We start from the raw sequence: 21,486 nt of genomic DNA, 5'->3' as shown, positions 1-21,486 counted from the left end.
TTTTGCTGATAAAACAACATTGTTTGAATGTATGTTGAGCAGGGAGAGTGAAGGAAGCATGAATGGATGGGGGGAGTGTGGTGACGAAGAGAGCAAAGGAAAAACAGAGAGGGGAAGAAAAAACATAGTGAGGGTAAACGAGGACTTGAAGGACAGATTATGAAGATATATGCATGGGAGGAGTGAACACGGGGGAAAGAGAGAAAGAACAGAAAGCGAGTGAAGGTTATACTAATGAATGGTTATACTGGGGAAGCCAGAGAGAGGAGGAGGAGGAGGAGGAGGCGATAGAAGAAAGCAAAGAAGAAGAGAGGAGAGGGAGGTTAGCGAGAGAATGTGCTGGTGTCAAGGGATGTTTAAAGAAAGACGGTTTGTTATAAGAAATAAAAAAAAAAGAGGAAGGTCTGTTTTTGTGCGTATGTGACCTTGAGCCACCAAATCAGTAGCTACATGTAACTGAAGACGTTTTACAGAAGTGCAGAAACACACACGCGCGCACACACACGCACACACACACACACATACCCTGCTGTTTATCTGATTGTTCTGAACATTGGATCAATCCTCCTCATGTGTAATGAGCCTTGCAGACCAATTTACCACTCAGTTAGATCATCTTCACTGACACCGAATATGTGTGTGTGTTAACATTGTTTTTTCTCAGCTTGACATGTTAAGTTCTGCTCCTCCGTCTCTATTGGATATACTGTGTGTGTGTGTGTGTGTGTGTGTGTTGGTCTGTCTCCTAGAAATTACGTTTATATATTTGTAATTTGCAACAGCAAATACGTTTTGAGGTTTTCTATTGCCATAGTGAGGAAATGTTAATTAACATTCCTGGCAAAAATATTGACACTTAACGTATCATTAAATTGTAATATCCGCTCGCAGTGGCCACAGCATTATGCAGCTGTTTTACGGTTATATTTCGGCACTGGCAGCACTTGGTTAAGGTAAGGGAAAGATCGAAGGTCTGTTTTAATACAGAAAACGTCCACAGTGACTTGAGACATACGATTTTCTTTTATTAACATTTAATTTTAAATCACAATCTCTCCATAAAAATAACCAAAGCGCCTTTGTTGCCCAAACCTAACCACAGACAGGAGTCTGGACTCAAACCCAACGTAATTATGTAAACAATTTAGTAATATATAAACATAATTTCCGGGAGACAGGGTTGGTTGGTTTGATCCCGCATGTGTGATGTGCAAGTGTGTGTGTTTTATCGCTGCAGTAATCCCAGTGACAGCAGCCTTTTTGCCCCAGCTGTGGCCTGACCTTTTCTCTAATTGACTCTAATCAATTGAGCTCTATCCTTTCTATCACGCCGCTCTAAAGGGGGATGATGCTCCTCTTCACTCCCTGCATGTTCCAATCAAGCACTTTAAAGAGGGATGCCACTTAAGTCACCATCCACGCGCAGTGTTCCTGCTCCAGAAACTGGACGACTCCACATAATACACTGCCGTTTGGATCCGAGTGCAGCAGACGAACTTCACTGAACCCTCAGCAGTTCTGCGGCTACGTGTACTGAGGAGCAGTAAAGTGGCGGATTTATTGTCCATTCGTGCGAAGAGAGAGTTCTTTTCCAAGTGCAGCTTTCCGACACTATTTTGTTATTCTATATTCTGAACCCTCTTATATCCCCGTGGGTAAATTAGTTCACGCTCCTTCTCTTCAGAAGGGAGTGACACTAATTGCAGTGCAAATGAAAGGTTGTTTCCCTCAACTCAACTTTTTCCTGAGAGCCAAGCTCGCTGTGTTATTCTTCCTAATTTTGTCCTTGCAAAATCCTTTAAGAGTATTTACTCAGTTGACAAAACAATCTCAACTCGAGGTCCACTTGTTCGCTTGTTCTGGAGCTTTCAAGCGCATCGCGCCGTCTTCATCAAGCGTAACTTTAAAGCCAACATGGACGACAAGCACTGAAAGCATTCAGAGTAACAGTTCCTTGACAACTGAGCAAACTCCATCTGCTGATGACAGCAGTGTGATCTGGTCAAACGCTCCAGAAGAAGTGAGTTATATTCAATAAAACTTATATTTGAACGACATGACGTACAATCCTGAGAACAGCAAGCCTCGTGAATCTTGCCATCTTATAGAGCATCTTTGGTTACATCAAATAGAGAGAAGCCAAATTGTCGTATATTTACGTTCAAATGTTACGGATTATTACTCACATGTAAGTAAGTATAAAGATGAAACAACTTCTCACTGCATGCAGTTGATGTGTGCTTTAGTTGCAACATGTTACACTAGAAAAGAGGCTGTTGATAAATTTGTAATGCAGGCAAATCTCAGCAGACGTTCCCCTATAGCTGTGTATGGTAGCTGTGAAGTCCCCCCACCTCTCTCTGTCTCTCTTTTACCCCTACACACACACACACACACACACACACACACACACACACACACACACACACTTTAAGTACTAAGTAAATGTGTTTGGTGACATTCACTGTGCTCCCAATCCCTCCTCTGGTGCTCACACTGAGAGCCACTCGATCCCTGATCAATACACTGCTTTCTCCTCATTCACACACACACACAAACACACACACACACACACACACACACACACACACACACACACACAATACTGTGCCTCTGCTGTATCTAGTCGTAATGGTGGAAGCCTGAAACCCTCCCACCCCCCTCCTATGTTATCTGCTCTCTCTGTCCTCTCTTCACCTTCTCCATCTTCCTCTTCACTTTGCCTTCCTTCATCGTATCATATCGGTGACAACCGGATTACTGCCAGTCAAACAATCTCCTCCTCTTCCTCTGATAACAAAAATATTCTGATAAGAAATATCTGATAGCTGAATGCCATGTGGAACATCCGTCTTTTGGTCTAAAAGTATGTCTGCGGGTGTTTTAGATGTGTGTGTGTGTGTGTGTGTTTTAGGTGTGTGTGTGTGTGTGTATGTGTATTCGTCCGTTATCACGATCGCTGCTAGAGTCCAGGTACACTGCTCAGCCACTGGGGACACGACGGATCAAAGAGAGGCTGCTGGTGTGTGTAAGTTTGACATGAAGAGTGTGTGAAACCACAAAAAAAAAAAAAAAGTTTGAGAAAGTGTGCCTGCTTATACGTTGTGCAGCTCCCTAAGTCTGTGTGTGAAAGTGTAAAGTGAAGGAGAGTTATAACAAGAAGCAAGAGAGGAAGTGTGTACGAAAAAAGAGTAAAGTTAAGAAGAACGCTCTCCTGTGCGTGCGTGTGTGTGTGTGTTCATGCGTGTGTGTGTTTGAGTATGCGGGTTAGTATAAGGTGGCTGTGATTAATTTCCCTCCATAGCCGTGGCTCTAATTCCCGGCTGAGGTGTGAATGGTCCCTGAAAGAGTCCCAGTGGAAATCACAGTCGGCAGGCAGGCAGACAGCAGCTCTGAGAAACACTGATGAATTATCCATAGGGGGGGAGGGGGGGCTGATGGTGAAAGAGATAGAGAGGGGGGGGGGGGGGGGGCTGAGGTGTAAAGAGGTAGAAGGAAAGCAAGCAAAGTCAGGAAGGAGGTTATAGAAAGACGGAGAGGAGAAAGTGCGAAAAAAGCAACAAAAAAACAAAAAAAAAGGATGGAAGGATAGTAAATACAGCAGGGAGGGAGGGGAGGAGTGTGAGAAAAACAGAGTGGGTGAGAAACATTTTAGAGGGGGAGAATGTTTGCTGATGGATGGAGGGAAAAGTGAAAGCCGCAACATGTTTTTCCCTCCTGGAAAATTCACACTTACACCCCCAGTGTGTGTTCCCTCTCACTGCTGGATCAGAGTGTGTCTGTTCCGTTGTATTACACCTCAGTACCAGCGGCTATCCAAACAGTCTCAGGTGCAGCTCAACTGGGAGGCAAAATCCACCCTGAAGCTAATTCACCACAGAGAGCAGAGGTCAAGCAAAAAACTGACAGGAAGCATTCAGACCCGAAATGGAAAAATCTGCTTCCATGACATTTCTTTTTTTCTTTTAGTTTCTCACCTGTATGTAATTAGTCAATAGAGCCAGGGTCCAAATAATTTGTGGCAAATTATATGTGATGGACGGACTTGTAGCTGCAGGTTTCAAATTTAGTGCTTAAGTGAAAGACATTTTTAGTTCTAACCTGGAATTAAATCTACGACTAATTTGAAAATAAATCAAAGAACCAAACCTGGCAGTGCGAGATAATTTCAGACTGGCTAATGAAAAGCCTGAAACTATAAATGGGCAGGAGTGAAAAAAGGAAACCAGGAAATTAAGGACTTTTGTGTTTAGCAAGGCTGATACCATGAACAAATCAACACACATGTGTTACAGGTTGTACAGCCAGTGGTGGACTGTAGCTAAGTACATTTACACATGTACTTCTGAGGCACTTTCATGTGCAAATATGGTACTTTTTATTTTACACGTTTCACCTATTTGACCACTATACTGTATTTAGCTACTTCCAGATGGATCTTTTTCCCAGAAGACATTTTGACCAATCCCAGTAGGAAAAGCACATGTGTAATTAATAGCGATGGCTGAATTCCATTTAGTTGCTTCCGTTCAGTCCAGGGGTATTCTGCATGCTTTTAGCTGCAAGCTAAAAGTGAGAGAATATTAGACTTAACATTCGTCAGGTGACCAAAAGGACAATTCTGCATCTCTGAATTTGTAAATGGGCAACCGTTTGTTAACACGTTGGCCAACACTATTTTATAATGTGAGAATATGCCAATGTGTTGTTTACAGCCTCCCCTGCCCCCAAATAGGCAACACAATAATAATTCTATGAGGCTAATGCTGCTTTAACAAGCCAGTAATATATTGAATAATAATAAAACACTCTCAGTGGGCATTTTTCTGCATTGAAATCACTTTAGTACTTTAGTATACTGAGTACGTTTTGCAGATAAAGGTTATGTACTTTTCCTTGAATGTGTATATTTTCCTTGTGAAGGAGTATTTTTATAGTGTGGTATTGCTACTCATACTTAAGTAAAGGATTTATCATTGTCTTCCATCATAGTGTATAAATCAGTATTAAGCTGTTTTAATGTAAGAGTGGACAAAGCAAACTGTCATGATACAGAGGCACAAATGTGTCATAACGGTCATCTCTATGTATTAGCGTAAAGAATAGTAAAAGATTAGATTGACTTTTTTAACACATATAGGGATCAATTATGTGTGGATGTGTGTGTGTGTGTGTGTGTGTGTGTGTGTGCGTGTGTGTGTGTGTGTGTGTGTATCTTCGTGCATGCAGCATCTCCCCCATTTCAGAATTCACAGGCTAACACACTCTGAGCATTGCAAACATATCTTCTATTCATATTTAATATTGCGCAAGGTCTAATGTATGTATTTTTCATATCCCTTGAAATACTGCCTGTCTTGATAAACATGATGTTCTTCTGTACAAAAGATTTGGAGTCGTAGAAGGTGCTGTGAGTGAGTGAGCAGCATGTTTGTACATAACATGTAACACCCGGTAGTGACTTCTGCCATTTAAAAGTCATTTTCTGGACATTATGCACAGTGACATGGACGTAATTAAACCGCATCGTTGACCTGCCACGTGAATCATTTCAAATAGAATGCGTTTGACCAAATAACAGTTGTTTATGGCTCTCTGGTTATTTCTGTATGACCTGAAGTCCTTGGTTTACATTGAGTACACTGCTGTGTTTCATTATTAATACATCTCAAAGTTACATACAATCTGTCACCACATAATACATTATAGATCTGTAATGACTGTGTTATGAGGGTGTTGCCCACAGAGTTCCTTCAGAAGGTACTCACTGCCTCGAGGTCTTAGACATTGTGCAAATTGCACAGAAGATTATTATATCATGATCATTATGCCAGTAATGAACTCATAAGCTGCTTTAATGTCTCATGGCCAGTGCCGAGAAGAGTAGGGCACGGGCATTTACCAAAATACAGGGCGTGAGGTATTGAGCTCTTTTGTCAGAGCTCCACAGATGTGACAGGAAGAAACTTTACTTCTCGCCGTGGGGAGATGAGCTATATTTTTTAAAATTAACCAGCAAGTTGAAGGAAGTGGTGAATACAGACATGTCAGTATTTTATTCCTAGACTTCCATGACAATTGCCTCACCAAATTATGCACCTGACACCTCCTTATTTTGGATGGTGGATGCCTTTGTGGCCTTCTCAAATCCCTGACCACAAATCCTCCACTCCCTCAGTTATGTAGATGGGAATATGGCTACAAAGCTGCACCACCCAAACAGGGTTTACGCTGGCTTTTCAGCCTGACGTTCAGCCTCAGCGGGTACCTTGTTGAACCGAAGCGTCTTCCTTTATTATGCCTCATCTAATACACCTTCCCATGACATGGACACCCCTACAAAATAAACAGTCCTTTGAATATTGCGCCAGGATACTAGGTCAAATGTTAAACTGGTGCCGACTGTCCCTCATGGGAATATACTGGCCTAAATCTACCAGTATTCCTCGATCCCTGGCTTACCACATCTGTCCTACAAAACACCCCGTCCAACATTCAAAGCCAGTGTTTCAGGTTTGCTCTCATAACTGCACAATAATTCACATTTGTTTATGCATCGTCATGTGCTGCCGTCAAAGGCTTGGCAACTCTAACAGCAAAGACTAACTTTGCATCCTCACAAGACAAAGTCATGCGTTGCAGTTGTTGAACATGGGTCACGTGGGAATTCAGCATCATGAGTGCCCTCACCTTTAGACAGACCCAGGTAGCTTAACTTTTTCCCCATTTTCAGGCTTTATGCTAAGCTAAGTTAACCAGCTGGCTCCACCTACAAATTTACCACACAAACGTGAGTGTGATATCAATCTTCTTCTCTGACACTGTGCAAGGAAGCGAGCGTATTTTCCAAAAACGTCTTGACTGACAAGCGGCCTCTTACAGTCATGCGAATTATCTCATGTGGCAGAAGTATCGTGACGTTGTTCCCGCAAAATATCTTTTGAGGAGTTGGGAGTAGAAGGTTTGATGCTAGATGCCTTGATGCCACTAGAAAGCACTCATACGAATAGTTTTTGGTAATGGCCTTATGGGTTGTTTTAGGAGGCGCAGATAAAACGGAGCCTCGCGTTAGTTCAGGCTGGCACGTTTTATAGCCACATGTTCCATACGTCCTCCAGTCAGGCGTATAAACACTTGGTCTGCGTTCAACAACACTGATCTCTGCGCTGCCGCCTGCTATCAGAAATTGAACCTCCTAGCAGCGACCCTCCTGTGCCTGCGACCTCTTTTCTAATCGCATCGCTTTGTTTAATGCAGGTTAACCCTTTTCCAGGCCAAGATCAGCACAACTTTGCACTTGTAGTTTCACCCTGTGCAAGTACAGATTGTGATGAACGGCTTCTTCCAAGTTTGATTTCCACTCAGTAATGAGATCATGCACCCGTACTGTCTACTATCTTTCCACTCTGGTGGCATCAATTCCAATCAAACTTGAATCTCTCCATTCAGCTATACAGAGGTAACTCAAAGACCATACTCCAAATGAAAACTGTGAGCCATTTATGAACAAATGCGATGATCATTCTCTAATCTACCATTGACCTCTCTGCGGCACTAAAATCCTCTCCTTTTCTATTTCATACTTTTCATATTTTCTGATAGGTTGAGGAAGGCTCACGTAACTCTTTCAATACCAATTGGATAATGTCAAAAATGTATTATCATCCAGCAAAAGTAATGCTTCTTTTGTGATGTGTGCCTTCTTCCCCCACCCACAGCTCACTTCTACAACTTAACAGTTACTTTGGTTTTGGAATATCATGCTGTTGTATAACAAGCATTGTATTGTATGACTTGAAAACACTTTAACTTTAACTTAACCAACTTAACACCGGCCCCCGGGACATCATCTGCCCCCGGGACATCATCTGCCATGCCCTCTACCTCTAATTCAGTGCCTCTCTAACCTGCTGCCACTCCCTGAGTTTCTCTCTCCCTCTTTCCCCCTATGTGTCTGTGTGTGTGTGTGTGTGTGTGTGTGTGTGTGTGTGTGTGTGTGTGTGTTGTGGAGACAAGTGAGCTAGCAGAGCTTTTTTGGTTCAGAGTTCTCTGATATTCGACCTCCGATCCAAAGCTTCACCCGTGTGCATTATTTTTCTCGGAAGCCATCATCTGCAGAGAGAAATGATGGCATCGGTAACCAAGACCCAAGTAACCTTGGCAGTCAAGCTGGCGCATGAGCAATGGTGTCACTGGTTGGAAGCTTCTGTACATCCCTTCGTCTTGTGGAAAACACTTATCCTACATCCATACCACCAAACTTTCATTCAGATTTGTGAAATTCTTGCTGTTCTATTACATTAAAAGGGGAACTGCGCATATTTTACACATCAGAGTCTGTTTACAGGTCTTGTGAAGTTGCTCCAGACGGAGCTGTGCAAAATCTGACAAACTGCCTCGAGTGATGTTGCTTGAGTCAGCGTCGGTTGGGGCTGAAGTTTGAAAAAGAAAAAAATCTGGGGATGTGGAGTTACCAGACCTCTGCAGCCTACTCCTCACGTCTGCTTGAGGCTAGTGGCTCGAGGCTATATTAGCCGCGGACTGTGGATTTCGTCCCATCTCTTTGTGCTAAGAAGGGAGGCTTTCACAGCCAGTATGAAGAGGAGGAATGATGACAATGACCAGTAACTCTTTAAATGTACATATGGGTGTTGTCCTGTAGTATGAGTGTTGTATTAAGAGAGACTTTCATGTCGGAACTTTATCTTTTCTATATGTAAAAGGCACATGAGCTGAAACTGACCTACGTCTTAATGTTTATGTTGGCGTCCACTATTATCTGACTTACTTGTTTCTTCCTTGCTGCTTTAATGAGCCTCCATAAAAATCACAAGGCATCTGGTGCACTGTATACAGGACAGGAGACTCCACTGGGCACTGGGACAACTCTTATATGTCCTGTGCCTCATTTTGCACCTCAGGATTCAAAGCCATTTAGGTTTTATTAACATATTTCAAGCAATCCTTGTTCAGTGCCTTGAATCCTCTATTTTTCTTCTTACTTTCGAAGAATTTCCTCCCACCTAAATGCTATCAAGTTGTAGCAGAATACAACAAGAAGATATTGCTGATACCGTCTTTTTCATCTGTTTCCATAACACTTGGAGAAAACGAATCTAAGATCATATAAAACTAATTTAAACCAATCCATGCTCTAACTTCAGAAGTTCCAAAAGCTTTTCCTTTTGACAGCTTTAAGACTATACCTGAGAGTAGTTTAAAAGTAACCTCTGCGAAGACAAAAACAGAGTTGAAGATCAGATCCAGCTCAGTGGGTTGTTTCAGTGTTAACAGGATGGCAGATGTCAGCTTTCAGATTCTCATCTACCACCTCAGCTGAGAAACAGTAAGAAGAGAGAAACATTGATGGTGGAGGGTCGTTCAAAACATCCTGTCAGGCCTGACTTTTTGGTCTTTGTTTGGACATTGCTGCCTGTGCAGCAGTTCAGCAATCACGCACATTTTCCGAGGTTCGCAGCCCAGTCAAGCATACCATGGAGATACAAATGGCTGGACACAAGTAATAGTTTGCTGCCAATGAATCAAATGGCTTTTACCTGCTGTGGAGCTCATATGAAAGTCTCAAATTTGTATCTAGGCTACTACCTGCCGAGTAGCGGAGTAAATTTACCTGTGTAAATCTGGTCCTTCTCCCCAACTGTGTCTGTGGTTTCTGAAACCCGTCTGATCCATTTATCTCTGCCTGCCTGTGGATCCCTCTGTGCCTGCCTTCCTACTCCTGTCTCCTAAGCTGAAAGCTAATGAATTAACATCTACCCACACTGCACTGTCTAAGGAGCTCTTAAGCACTTTATCGCCACAGTAGTTTCTTATTCACTTGAAGTGGTTTATCAGGCCTTAAGTTTAACTGGAGTAACTTGTTTCTTTTACTTAAGGGCATCTAAAATAATGCTCTCTCACCTCCGCTCGTCTTCTCACTTTCCAGTGTTGTCATTGGACAGAAGTTGGTCCAAACTTGGTTGCATTCGTCATTGTCACTGTGTCTGCCTGACACTCTGTTAGCTCTGTTGGTCTGCCATTCAGTCCATCTTAACTGTCAGCTTACAACTCCATCTACCAGCTGTCTACCTGTCAGTCTTTCCAGTCTTCCTCTCCATCTTCTTCTTTTGATGTTTTCATTGTGGAGAGATTAGGTTTTGGGTTTCCATCTATCTTTAGCTAAAGTATTATCCATTCCATATGTTTTTATCATCTATTCATCTTTTATCCATCGTCTATTCTCTCATGTGTTCTTGACTTTATATCCTCCTCTATCTGGGCCATAGTCAGGATTTCAGAAATATTGAGGTCATGTTTCCATTTTTATTTCCAAACATGAGAGTTCAAAAGTTTAAAATTCTGGTGGAGTCCTTTATCGGGCTGGGTATATATATATATACGTATATATATATATACGTATATATATATACACACCATATGTAAATGTATATTTATTGAATCCTTCTTCAGATTCTTGCTTGATTTATTTTGTGATCAGAAATGTCCTGATCAGGAAACTTTATTCATTTTAGGCAAAGCTTTTAAACACTGATGCATTCAGCAGTTTGATATATTTCAATTCAAACCCTGATTATATTCCCCAAAGTAATGTGTCACATCAATATCGATACCCAGTTCTTTATTTATTTATTTTTGTCAGAAAGGTACTAAAAGTAGCCCAGTTTAACGCTGCTGCACATTGCTATATCCTGTTAGATATATTTACACTGGATCAAATGACTACATGTAAAGTGAAAAGGGGTCACTTGTAGCAACTTTACTATTTAGGTTCAGTCCCACCGCTCTCATCCGCATCTTTTCGGCCTCAGAAGGGAGTTGTTTCTGTAAAAAAAAAAAGTAATAAAAACCCATTGCACGCTACCTGCCTAGCACTAAACAGCACATCGACAAAATTAGAAACTAGCTGGTGAACATAATGGAGCTTTTTTATTATTATCATTATGCTTCCCTCAGGAGTAGGTGGAGGGCTAAAAGTAGTGAGTGAATATTGGACTTAAACTCGTCAGGTGGCCTGAAACACAACTCCAAATGAATGATCATGTCGGTCAGTAACTGCTGGATGTGTAAATAGGCAACTGTTAGCTAACGTTTGCCAACTTAATTAGATGATAATGTGTCAATGTTGTGTTTACAGCTTGTTTCCGCTGACCCCAAGTGGCCAAAAAAAAAATCAGTATATCAATATATATAAATACATCTGCCTGTTAGCCTCCCTATGAAGCCTTCTTTGTCTTTCAGTGTGTTGGCTGCTCTTTTTACATTCCTCTGTAGTGAAAGATGCTTTCCCGCTGTGAGCACCTTGGATTTGAATTTCAAGGACACCAAGGACATTTTATCTGTTACATGGTGATTTGGAGAAATTTCCAGAAATGCAACAAAGAAATTTGACACCGCAGGAGCGGTAACGTATGGACCGTCGGCTGGACCATGAAAGTTAGTACCACAGGTGTTCAACAGGGACCAAATAAAACCCTGCTGTCTCAAAGGCCCCTGCCATGAAGACGCTGCACCTTCTGACAAGAATAGAGGGAGAAAAAATCACTGTAATGTTCTCATAATATTCCCCTGGAAACTAATAGCTTGCCTGAGGTGGTCAATAATATCCCTACAATGAGCGTGACGTAGTTTATGATATTTTTATCTCCTGCGGTGTCAGTTTAGTATAGTCACACAATATTTCTTCAGGGAATTATATGCCTGGAGTAATCAATAGTTTGAGTTTATGACCTGATTGTACTGATGACATGCAGCAGTGGTCCCTCTCTGTCTTTTTCTCTCTTTGTATCCCTGGACTCTCTGGGGGAGACCCCTGCTAGAGTAAGGGGGAGAAGGGGGGGGGGGGCACAGAAATAGCAATATCCTCCAACTGGGATCATATCTGACATAGGAAGTCATTTTGTGTATCTGCTCTTGTCCCACTGCACCGGGCTGACTGTAAACACACACACACACACACACACACACACACACACACACACACACACATAAAGTTGTCCACTCACTGTAAACCTTTCCTCACTTGCTTACTCATCCTCTGCAGCCTTTTCACAAACACACAGAAACGCGTGGCACACACACACACACACACACACACACACACACAAACACACACACTTTAAAACTCTTCTCTCTCACACACGCACATGCACACAAATGAGGGGGAAACCATCGTGGGGATATTAATGGAGCCAGAGACACAGACGGAGTCAATTGAGCTTTTAATAGAGCAGCTCCTCTTCCTCTCTATGGATAAATAATACAGCAGTCAGCAAATCTAGATCTAATAGATGATATTGACCTTTGGGGGTGGGAAAGGGGAGAAAGAGAGCGACACAACAACACCAGCGGTAACGGAGAGAGAGATAGAGGGGGAGAAAACAGAGAGTTGCGACGCAGAGGAATACACACACACACACACACACACACAAGTGTCAATAGAAGCGGAGCGCTCAGACAAAGCATCTTAATCAGAGTGCGACAAAGCGGTGATCAATCACGAGGATGACGATGTAGCAGCGAGTTGCAGAGCCGGAGAGGCCCTGACCTCAGCTGCACTGCAGATAGAGCAGAGAGGCTGGCCGGGCAGCGCTGGCCCTCAGAGACTCTCTCTCTTTGTCTTTTCTCTTTCTGGCTGCATTGTGTCTGCCTCTCCTCCTCTATCTCTCCGCGTCTCCCTCTTTCCATTTTGATTACTCTCTGCCACTTCATCTCTCCTCGCCCTCTTCCTCCTCCCTTCCTTCCTCCCTATATTTCTGTCTGGTACCCACCATCTGTCATCCGTTGTCTTCCTCTGTCACCCCCACTCCCCCCCCCCCACCTTCTCCCACTCATTTTCACTCCCTCAATCCAATTCTAGGAGCTTTATTGGCATCATAAGATGAATTTTTACTGTCTCTCTGACTCTCTTTCTGGAACATTTGTCTTCCTCTTACTAATTTCCCACTTTTAATGATACTCCCACAAAACTCTGCTGCATCCTGCGCAGGCCGCACAAGTCATGGTCAGTGTACAATGAGTCCAGTACACTCTGTCACATCAATATTGAAGTCAAGGCCATGCATTCTTTATGTAACCGTGCTCATGAAGAAGCAGGGTGAAACTGAGTGCTGCTCATCCCAGGCTGTTTTACAAGCGCGGTGGAGGTGTTGGGATGTAAAGGCACAGCCAGCCTAATAAATGACTTAAAAGTAGCCTCACAGTGATGGCTTTGAAAGAGACTTTTATGTGTACAGTGACACCATGTGGAAATGCCCTGCAACACCAGTATGCTACGATGTGCTGCCCATGCTGCAGGAACTGCAATTGCATTTTCTTTTTTTTCTTTTTTTTTGTTGCTCTGTCCTCTTCTGCAAATTAACATCTTTAAATGTAACCAAAATATAGCTTTTAACCACTTGAACGATGTTCAAAATAAAAAAAACACATGTGTATATGCATAGACAATTTAATACACCGTGAAACACATGTGTAAACATATGCTTGAGTCCCGTATATGTGATGTTTTCAGACTGGAGGCCTTGTGAAGTGGCTTTACTGTGTATAGGATCCATCTGCATGTCTGCTGTGAATTAAGTGGCTTAGTTGATCCCCAAAAAGAGGCCCATGGACCACCAGGGGTCCCTGAGAGTGTCCCAGTGAGACCCCACCACATAAGGGAATAACAAAATAACAAAATGATATATGTCATTTTCATGTCATTATAGTTCCATATCATCCATATTTTGCTCAGATGTCTGCAGATGGATGTGGCACTGTGCTTTACATCACAGATTCTCTCAGATGTTGTTTCTTGAGGCATGATCATATCAAACGGGGGTCAGATACGAGTCACTATGTGCAACTCGTCTAACTTGAACTTGTGAGTTCGCTTGAAGTTAGTGCCTCCCAGACTTTCTAGTACTTTTCCAAGAGAGAAGTCAGCACTTTGACAGAGGGACTTCTCTCCGTATCCAGGAAGTGACGGCGAGGACTTTAATGGGGTCGAAACAAGCCGAGGGAGGTCGTCCCGTCTCTACAAAAGAAGTTGGGTGGAAGAGGAGCTCCATCATGCTGGCCAGAGGCAGACAGGAGCACACGGGACGTTGAATAGTCGGCCCTTCAAATTAAGAGCATACAAAGTGAGAAGTGGGAAAAACAAATATATGTATTATATGAGTTATCCGCTGCTAAATTACTCAATTTATATAATTTTCCTCGCAACGGTAAAATAAATAAATAAATAAATAAATATATATACTGTATATATATAGGCTTAATATCTGGTGATAAGTAACGTTGGGTAATTGGCTGAGGCGGAGGGCCCTCTGCCTGAGGCACAAATGACCTGTTGGGTCCCCTCCTGCTTCCTGTGAATTTTTTTTCTCTCTCTGGCCCGTGATTTGCTTTCTGGCCATTTGATTCAACACGGGGATTTATGTATGTGTGCAATACTATGCAACATACACGCACAAGATTGACAGAAGAAGGTCTTCAACGCCCTGTCAAGATCGTGTAGTATAGCAGGACCCGTCATTAGGTATCATGGCATTTATTGTGCTTAGAGGCTTCCTTATACCGAAACTACTTTTCAATGAAGGAGCACAAACCAGGGGCCCCCGGGGGCAGTTGTCCGCTTTGCCCTGTTGGTAGTTCGGCCTCCTCACTAATGTGACTTTTCATTTTAAGTGTGTATCTTTAGTGTTTTGGTTTGCTTTCTCCTTGAAGAAAACCATTTCGTTCCACATAAAATCCTTGCGAAGAAGTCTCACTGCGAGCGTTTTACTTTGAAAATGTAAACCGGAACAGCTGGGTCGCGTTACGTCTCTTGCCGCTTCTCCCTGGCTGTGGGAAGGTGGTCCCGGTCGAAAAACACCGTTCAGCGAAGCAAGCCGACGGGGCAACCTTGCATGTTTTCGCACTGTCCCTTCACACTTGAAACATCTCCGAAGCAAGCCATGAAAGTCCGGAGTTGACACAAAATGTTGCCAACAAGGGAAGTGGCGGATTTGACTTGTTTGTCCTCGGGAATAAAGTTGGGAAAGTACGAGGTGAAAATGGAGAGTCCAGCTGAGTGAGAGTGGGGTGAGGAGGCTGGATTTGGCAAAGTTGGGAGTCCTGCCCTGCTGCTAGCAGGCTAGCTAGCATGCTCAGACACTTCGCTGTCTCGGATAAGTAATGAGGTGAGAAAGTCATTTTTGCACTTAAAATGTCGCCGGGTTGTTTTCGGAGGTTTATGAGACACTGTCCTGGCGTTAACCCAAGTGTTGCCGAAAAATAACGGTCAACTGTGTTTTTGGCTAAAGAAAACATTGACATGAGAAAGGCCTGGCCATTTTTTTCTTTTTACATCTCAACTAAACTTGTACATTAAATTTCTGATATGAATGTATGGATGTGTCATGGTTTCTTCGGCGTGTACAGTACTTTGAAATGTCTTTTTAGGGATGTTTCCAGCTCATTTTCTGTTGTTTTAAGAGAAAAAAAAGTTGATAAACATTTTGTACTGGAAACTTTTAACAGCATATCAAGCAGACTTCCAACACTCGGATATAAGTGACCATCTGTGATGGTGCAGCTATTTCCCACAATGGCGAAGCTGTCCCTTGTTTTCTTGGCCATTTCAAAACATGTCTGGAGAGCTGTAATCATGTTTTGGCTGAAAGTTTCACAATATGGCCTCATCACGCAACTTCCACACACACATGAAAAAATGGTGTGTGTGACTTAAGTACTAAACTCATCAATCTGTTTAGGTCAGTCCTGCCTTTGAGTGGTTTGGCCTGGATGAAAGCTGCCCCCCCCCCCCTCATGGCAGCATATACTCAGACGGGGTGCCCATGTGTTTGGTGAGCCTAACCATAATCACGAGACATTCATGTGTCACTTTTGTGTTCTGCATTTCAGGGCGTCCCTCTGCTGTTCTGCAGCCTGTGATTCTCCAGGGGAGCTGCTTTATCTGCGGCGAGGCCGCTGCTGACATTGCAGCTTCTTCCCAATGGAATCGGAGCAGAGTTGATGATCTTATTTTCGGTGGAAGCTCTGCCTGAATCTTTCTGCATTTCTCCTAAAGGCAAACCGCACTTAAACTTGTTTCAGAGCTCCCCTCTCCCTCCCCTGCCCCCATCAATCATTTTTATGTCATGAACATCCATACTAACTATACTTGTGCAATTTCCTCTCGAACCTTCAACACATTACGCCATCTGAGATGGGGCCCTGGTAGGTTCTATAAGGGGCTCGAGGGTACCCCCTGCCTGCCTGCTGTGCAGCCTGGCTGTGTGAGCGGCACAGGCCTGTAAAAGAATATTGTTACAGAAAGACAAGCAGTAGCACAGTACTTGCTGATGGAGCCGAGACACACAACGTGCTTGCCAAAAATATATTCATGAACTCTTGGACTTTTTAAACTGGACTGAAGTGGATGTATCAGGTGTATTCATGAACTGTGACGGCTGATGCCAGCTCTTTGGGGCTTGAGTGGGTGTAATCGGCTTTATTCATGAACCCTCTGTCTGAGTCTGGGTGCAGCCTGGATGTTGGATGCCCTGACTGTGTTGAATCAGCTGTTGCGGTGATGAGGCAGGGCTCCTGGTGGCCTGTGTGGCTGGCTGGGCAGTGGCCCAAGGTGATGTGATGGGGTGCAGGAACAGTAAGGTCCTCCCTGAGCCTCCAGGGGATGTTCAGTTGGACCTGGTCAAAAAGGTCAGTAGGACAAAGTTGTTACTGTTGTACTGTTGTGTTATACTGTTGTTATCCCCCAGAGATACCGTTACTATTCTTATCAGCAGCAGTAGTACCATCACTGCTACACTATGTGCACTACTACCAGTAGAAATATTGATAATATTAAATAATATTCTTATTATTATGCTATTATTATGATTATTAGTTTATGTCATGTTTTTATGTAGAAAATAATTACCATTTAAACTCCCAAATATCGATATCAGTATTGGCTTCAACAATCCAATATCAGTCGGGCTATACCAAGTATAGACTAAGAAGCTATACATCAGTGCGTCAGTGTTTTTACACATGACAGGTATTTAATCTTTTGTTGTTCTACTCTGGTTTGCAACTTGCGTCTGTGATGAACTGTTCTCCTGTATTTTTCAGGTTGATCCTCCCCAACCTCCTCAGACAGATATTTATAAGCACTTCATACGAGGGGATGGTACTAGGAGCAAGACGGGTGTGGCCGGTGGAGGGGGAGGTGACAAGGCTGACTCCACCTCCCCGTATCAGGCCCAGGCCCAAGCTGCCACTCCCACCGCTTCCGCTCAGCCCCCTAAGGACCCATCCGAACTGTCGGACCCTCAGCGGAAGAAGGTGGCAAAATATCGAGCCAAGTTTGACCCCCGGGTCACAGCCAAGTATGACATCAAAGCTCTGATCGGCCGCGGGAGTTTCAGCCGGGTCGTTCGCGTGGAGCACAAGAGCACGCGGCAGCCGTACGCCATCAAGATGATCGAGACCCGGTACCGGGAGGGGAGGGAGGTGTGCGAGTCAGAGCTGTGCGTACTGCGGCGCGTTCGTCACACCAATATAATCCAGCTGATGGAGGTCTTCGAGACGACGGAACGTGTCTACATGGTGATGGAGCTGGCCACTGGAGGAGAGCTCTTTGACCGGATCATTGCCCGCGGCTCCTTCACCGAGCGGGACGCCACGCGGGTGCTGCAGATGGTGCTGGACGGCGTCAAGTATCTCCACACTTTGGGGATCACTCACCGAGACCTGAAGCCAGAGAACCTGCTCTACTACCACCCCGGGGCCGATTCCAAGATCATCATCACCGACTTCGGTTTGGCCAGTAGCAGGAAGAAGGGGGACGAGTGTCTGATGAAGACCACCTGCGGCACGCCCGAGTACATCGCCCCCGAGATCCTGGTGAGGAAGCCCTACACGAACGCTGTGGACATGTGGGCGCTGGGGGTGATATCGTACATCCTGCTGAGCGGAACCATGCCCTTCGAAGACGACAACCGCATGAGGCTCTACCGGCAGATCCTCAAGGGGAAGTACAGCTTCTCTGGAGAGGTGAGGAGTTAGATCTCGTACACACTTTAGCTCACACACACACACACACACACACACACACCCTAGCAGACTTCACCCATATTTGGAATACATTCCTCACACCGCATGAGGCTTTGTCAACAGATTTTCCAAGAAGTTTGTCTTATGAGGTGACATGGTTCAACACAGACACACACTTTCACACCCCTAACCCTTTGCACTTCTCACCTCCCAGTTCCCGTCCACATACTGCCACTTACCTTTTACCTGGCCACACTGGCTGTCATTTATTTGTCCTCCCTGAGTCAATATGCCCCCCCCTCTTAAGTATGTGTATGTGTGCCCAATAATTTATGCACCGTCTGTGTCTCGAGTTGGAAGAATGCTGAGTTGCTCCGTTCCTTTGTTTCACAGCGTGGGATGTTTACGTTGCCAGTGAGCTTTACAAAAGGGGCCCTTGGTTAATGTTTGCCCCGCATACAGCCGCTCCGGCGCAAATAATAGCTTTTGTAATATTTAATGAAGAGCAGTTGAATCATCTCGGTTTTCTGGGGATGCGTCCAGATTTTAACTTGTCACGTGTCTGACAGGTGACCCAAGGTCAGATCCGACACTATTTAATAAATTAAATCACTTCCAGGGAGCCCATATTTTAGCTGAGGTCTGCAGTACTGTAGCAGAGGTGCTGGATGAGCACTAGGTCTGTCCAGCAACTCTTTCCTGGATTTAGCGGGAGAGCTTTTCGCTGGAATCAACCATTACGCCTTTTTAGGATGACCTGGCTATTGAGTTGATGTTGTGGTTTTAGGCGTCACATAAAAGGCTGTAAGTGTTAAAAAGGAAGAAGGGTTCCCACGGGAGTAACGACAGAGCAGTCATTATTCTCTGTCAACATGAAAGTTGACTTTTCTGTTTGAAAAAAACAACAGGGCGAAATGGTGGCTTGATATGACAGGTTTGTGAGCAGATGTGTTAGCACGCCGCGTTGTAGCTTCCAAGGATCCAAGTTCAATGCCGTGCCCCTTAAAGCTGCAATAACCGATATTTTTGGCTACTTGGCAGCAGCAGAAACGAGCTGTAATCACAACCCTGACGTATTCCAACCTTTTAAGTTGATATGGCGAAGTTGTTAGCCAACTTGTTGCCTATTTACACATCCAGCTGATACAGAACGACATGAGCATTCATATGTGGTTTACAGCCAGCCGGTGACTGTAAGTCCAGTGTTCTCTCTCTTTTAGTCCTGGTTTTGGTCTCCGTCTGTTTTGCAGCTAAATGCTCCACTATGCTCGCCAGCTAGTCGCTAACTTAATCTGTCCGCTGGTGCTGGGCAGGTGGTGTACGGTGGTTTTATCAGACCTTTCCCCACTGAAAACAGCTGCCTGCTGCAGCTGAAAACAACATTTCCCTCTGTTTTATTTCATTGTGCATTGAATATCTTTGGGTTTTGGACAAAACAATTCCAAGCAGTATAGTCCCTTTTTGGTATTAGTGTTGATTCTTGGTTAAAATGAACGCTTTCAGATGCATGCCATAGAACTGCGATGTTTGCTGCAGGTCATATACCTTTCTGTTGTCACCACGTCTCCTGTCTGTCGCTATAAAATAATGCCAAAACATAAATATATGCTCTGCTGTGTGACGCTTGTGCATTGATAACTTGTGTTTTACAGCGTGGCAGAGAACTTAAGGAAGCCCGGTCCTGAGGGTAAATGAGAGGTGGGGCAGACTTAAATGCACTTCCCATGGAAACATGTGTCTTTACAGCTGTGATAAATAATGTTCACATTTACAGCTGCAGTCCAAGAACTAGATCTCACAGCCCGGACATTGTTGTAGGGGGAGGAGAAATGTGTGTCTGAGGGTTATATATGTGTCATGCATCTTTAGCCAACACTGGTGATTTACCTGCTGTGTGCAGGGTGGGGGTGGGGTGGGGGGGGGGGGTATGCTGTCTACTGGGAGACTGAAAACACAGCTGGTAGCCAAGCAGGACATCATGTACAAACTGTGGCATGCTGCGTTGATATTCCCAATTCCTGTCTAAGTAGGGGGTAGAGTTTGACTCACTACCAGTCACTCATACTGAAGAGAGCGCGTGTCTCAGAGAGAGAGTCGAGAGCAGTTGTCAAGAGCGTTTGCTTTAAAGGACGTTTTATTTCACATGGAAACAAACAGGCGGAAGAACGTCAAATTCACTACCCCACACCCGTGATTGAGTCTGACAATATCAGAGGACCAAGAAGACTCATTATCACATCGAGTGGAATAAATCAAACACCTAACGTGGTCAAATAAGCGAGCTTTTTGTCCGATCAGAGCTCAAAGTACTGTCCTTACTCTGTCGTCGACAGTCTCAGCTTTATATCACTCTGCTGCCCTCTTGTGTCCAGGGGACAAAGCTCTACTGTTGCCAAACAAACTATACACTTTTACACAATTACTTAAAGCCCCCCCTCCACTCAAAAAAAGTGGTTTGTTTATTGTTGCTTCACTTGGATGTTTGAGCTTCGCTGTGAATGTTGGATGTGCTCAGAGTTAAACACATTTCCATGGTAGGCCTCTTATTACTTCCTTCTCTCTCTCACTTTATTCTTGAGTGTTTTCTCCTTTGTATTCCTCAGGTATTGTCAGATTAGACATTTTGACTTTTATAGCAGAAAGAGCACAGTGGTTTAGACTATATAGAGTACAGACATTGTACTGAAATGCACAGTGTACAGTTTTAATTACAGTCTTGTCTCCCCTCTCCAGCCGTGGCCCAGCGTGTCCAACCTGGCCAAAGACTTCGTGGAGCGGATTCTAACGGTGGACCCCAGCGAGCGGCTCACAGCAGGCCAGGCCCTCAAGCACCCCTGGGTCGTCAGCATGGCCGCCGCCTCCTCCATGAAGAACCTTCAGCGCTGTATATCTCAGAACCTCCTGAAGCGGGCGTCTTCACGCTGCCACAGCACCAAGTCGGCCCAGTCCACTCGCTCCACCAAATCCAACAAAGCCCGGCGGGTGCGGGAGAAGGAGCTGCGCGAGCTCAACCGTCGCTATCAGCAGCAGTACAATGGCTGAAACGGGGGGGCCATGAGAGCCAACGACCGTAGCGGACCTGATACTCTTGGGGGAAACAGCACTTCAGTGACTGAACTTTTACAATGGCTACCACCATGCGAAAGTTGCTGCCGACGTTAGAGTCCCAAAACATTGCCTTAAAAAAAAAAAAGAGGACAATGACTTGACTCAATCCATGGCTACCAGCAAAAGTAGAATGAAGGTTGAAAACTGCTGCCAGTTCTGACTATTGAACAAGTGATCATGAAGACAATGTAATCTATGAATTCCTTTGGCAGCGTGTCTCCTGATGAGCACAGAAAAGGACAGACCAGTAAAGTTCTGAACCCAAAAGGTTACATCATCTCTCCATCCATTCCTTCTCTTTTTCTCGGGCAGGATGGTGCCTTCCACTCCTTTTTGCTT

At 44.2% G+C, this 21,486-nt stretch overlaps 1 protein-coding gene across 2 annotated transcripts; it reads left to right on the top strand.

Annotated features, from left to right (window-relative positions):
• The first annotated feature begins 16,632 nt into the window (after nucleotides 1-16,632).
• On the top strand, nucleotides 16,633-21,081 carry pskh1 (protein serine kinase H1). Of its 2 annotated transcripts, XM_070907726.1 has the most exons (4): nucleotides 16,633-16,701; nucleotides 17,116-17,173; nucleotides 17,207-18,039; nucleotides 20,773-21,081. In XM_070907726.1, the coding sequence occupies exons 1-4, from the start codon at nucleotides 16,633-16,635 to the stop codon at nucleotides 21,079-21,081; spliced, it is 1,269 nt and encodes a 422-aa protein (XP_070763827.1). The 2 variants fall into 2 exon arrangements, with proteins under 2 accessions (XP_070763827.1, XP_070763826.1); XM_070907725.1 differs by having other exon boundaries at nucleotides 17,116-18,039.
• The last annotated feature ends 405 nt before the right edge of the window (nucleotides 21,082-21,486 follow it).

The sequence above is a fragment of the Enoplosus armatus genome, chromosome 6, assembly GCF_043641665.1.
Source record: "Enoplosus armatus isolate fEnoArm2 chromosome 6, fEnoArm2.hap1, whole genome shotgun sequence".
NCBI lineage: Eukaryota > Metazoa > Chordata > Actinopteri > Centrarchiformes > Enoplosidae > Enoplosus > Enoplosus armatus.
The sequence above is the reverse complement of the archived record's forward strand: the minus strand, read 5'-3'. Positions and strand labels throughout refer to the sequence as shown.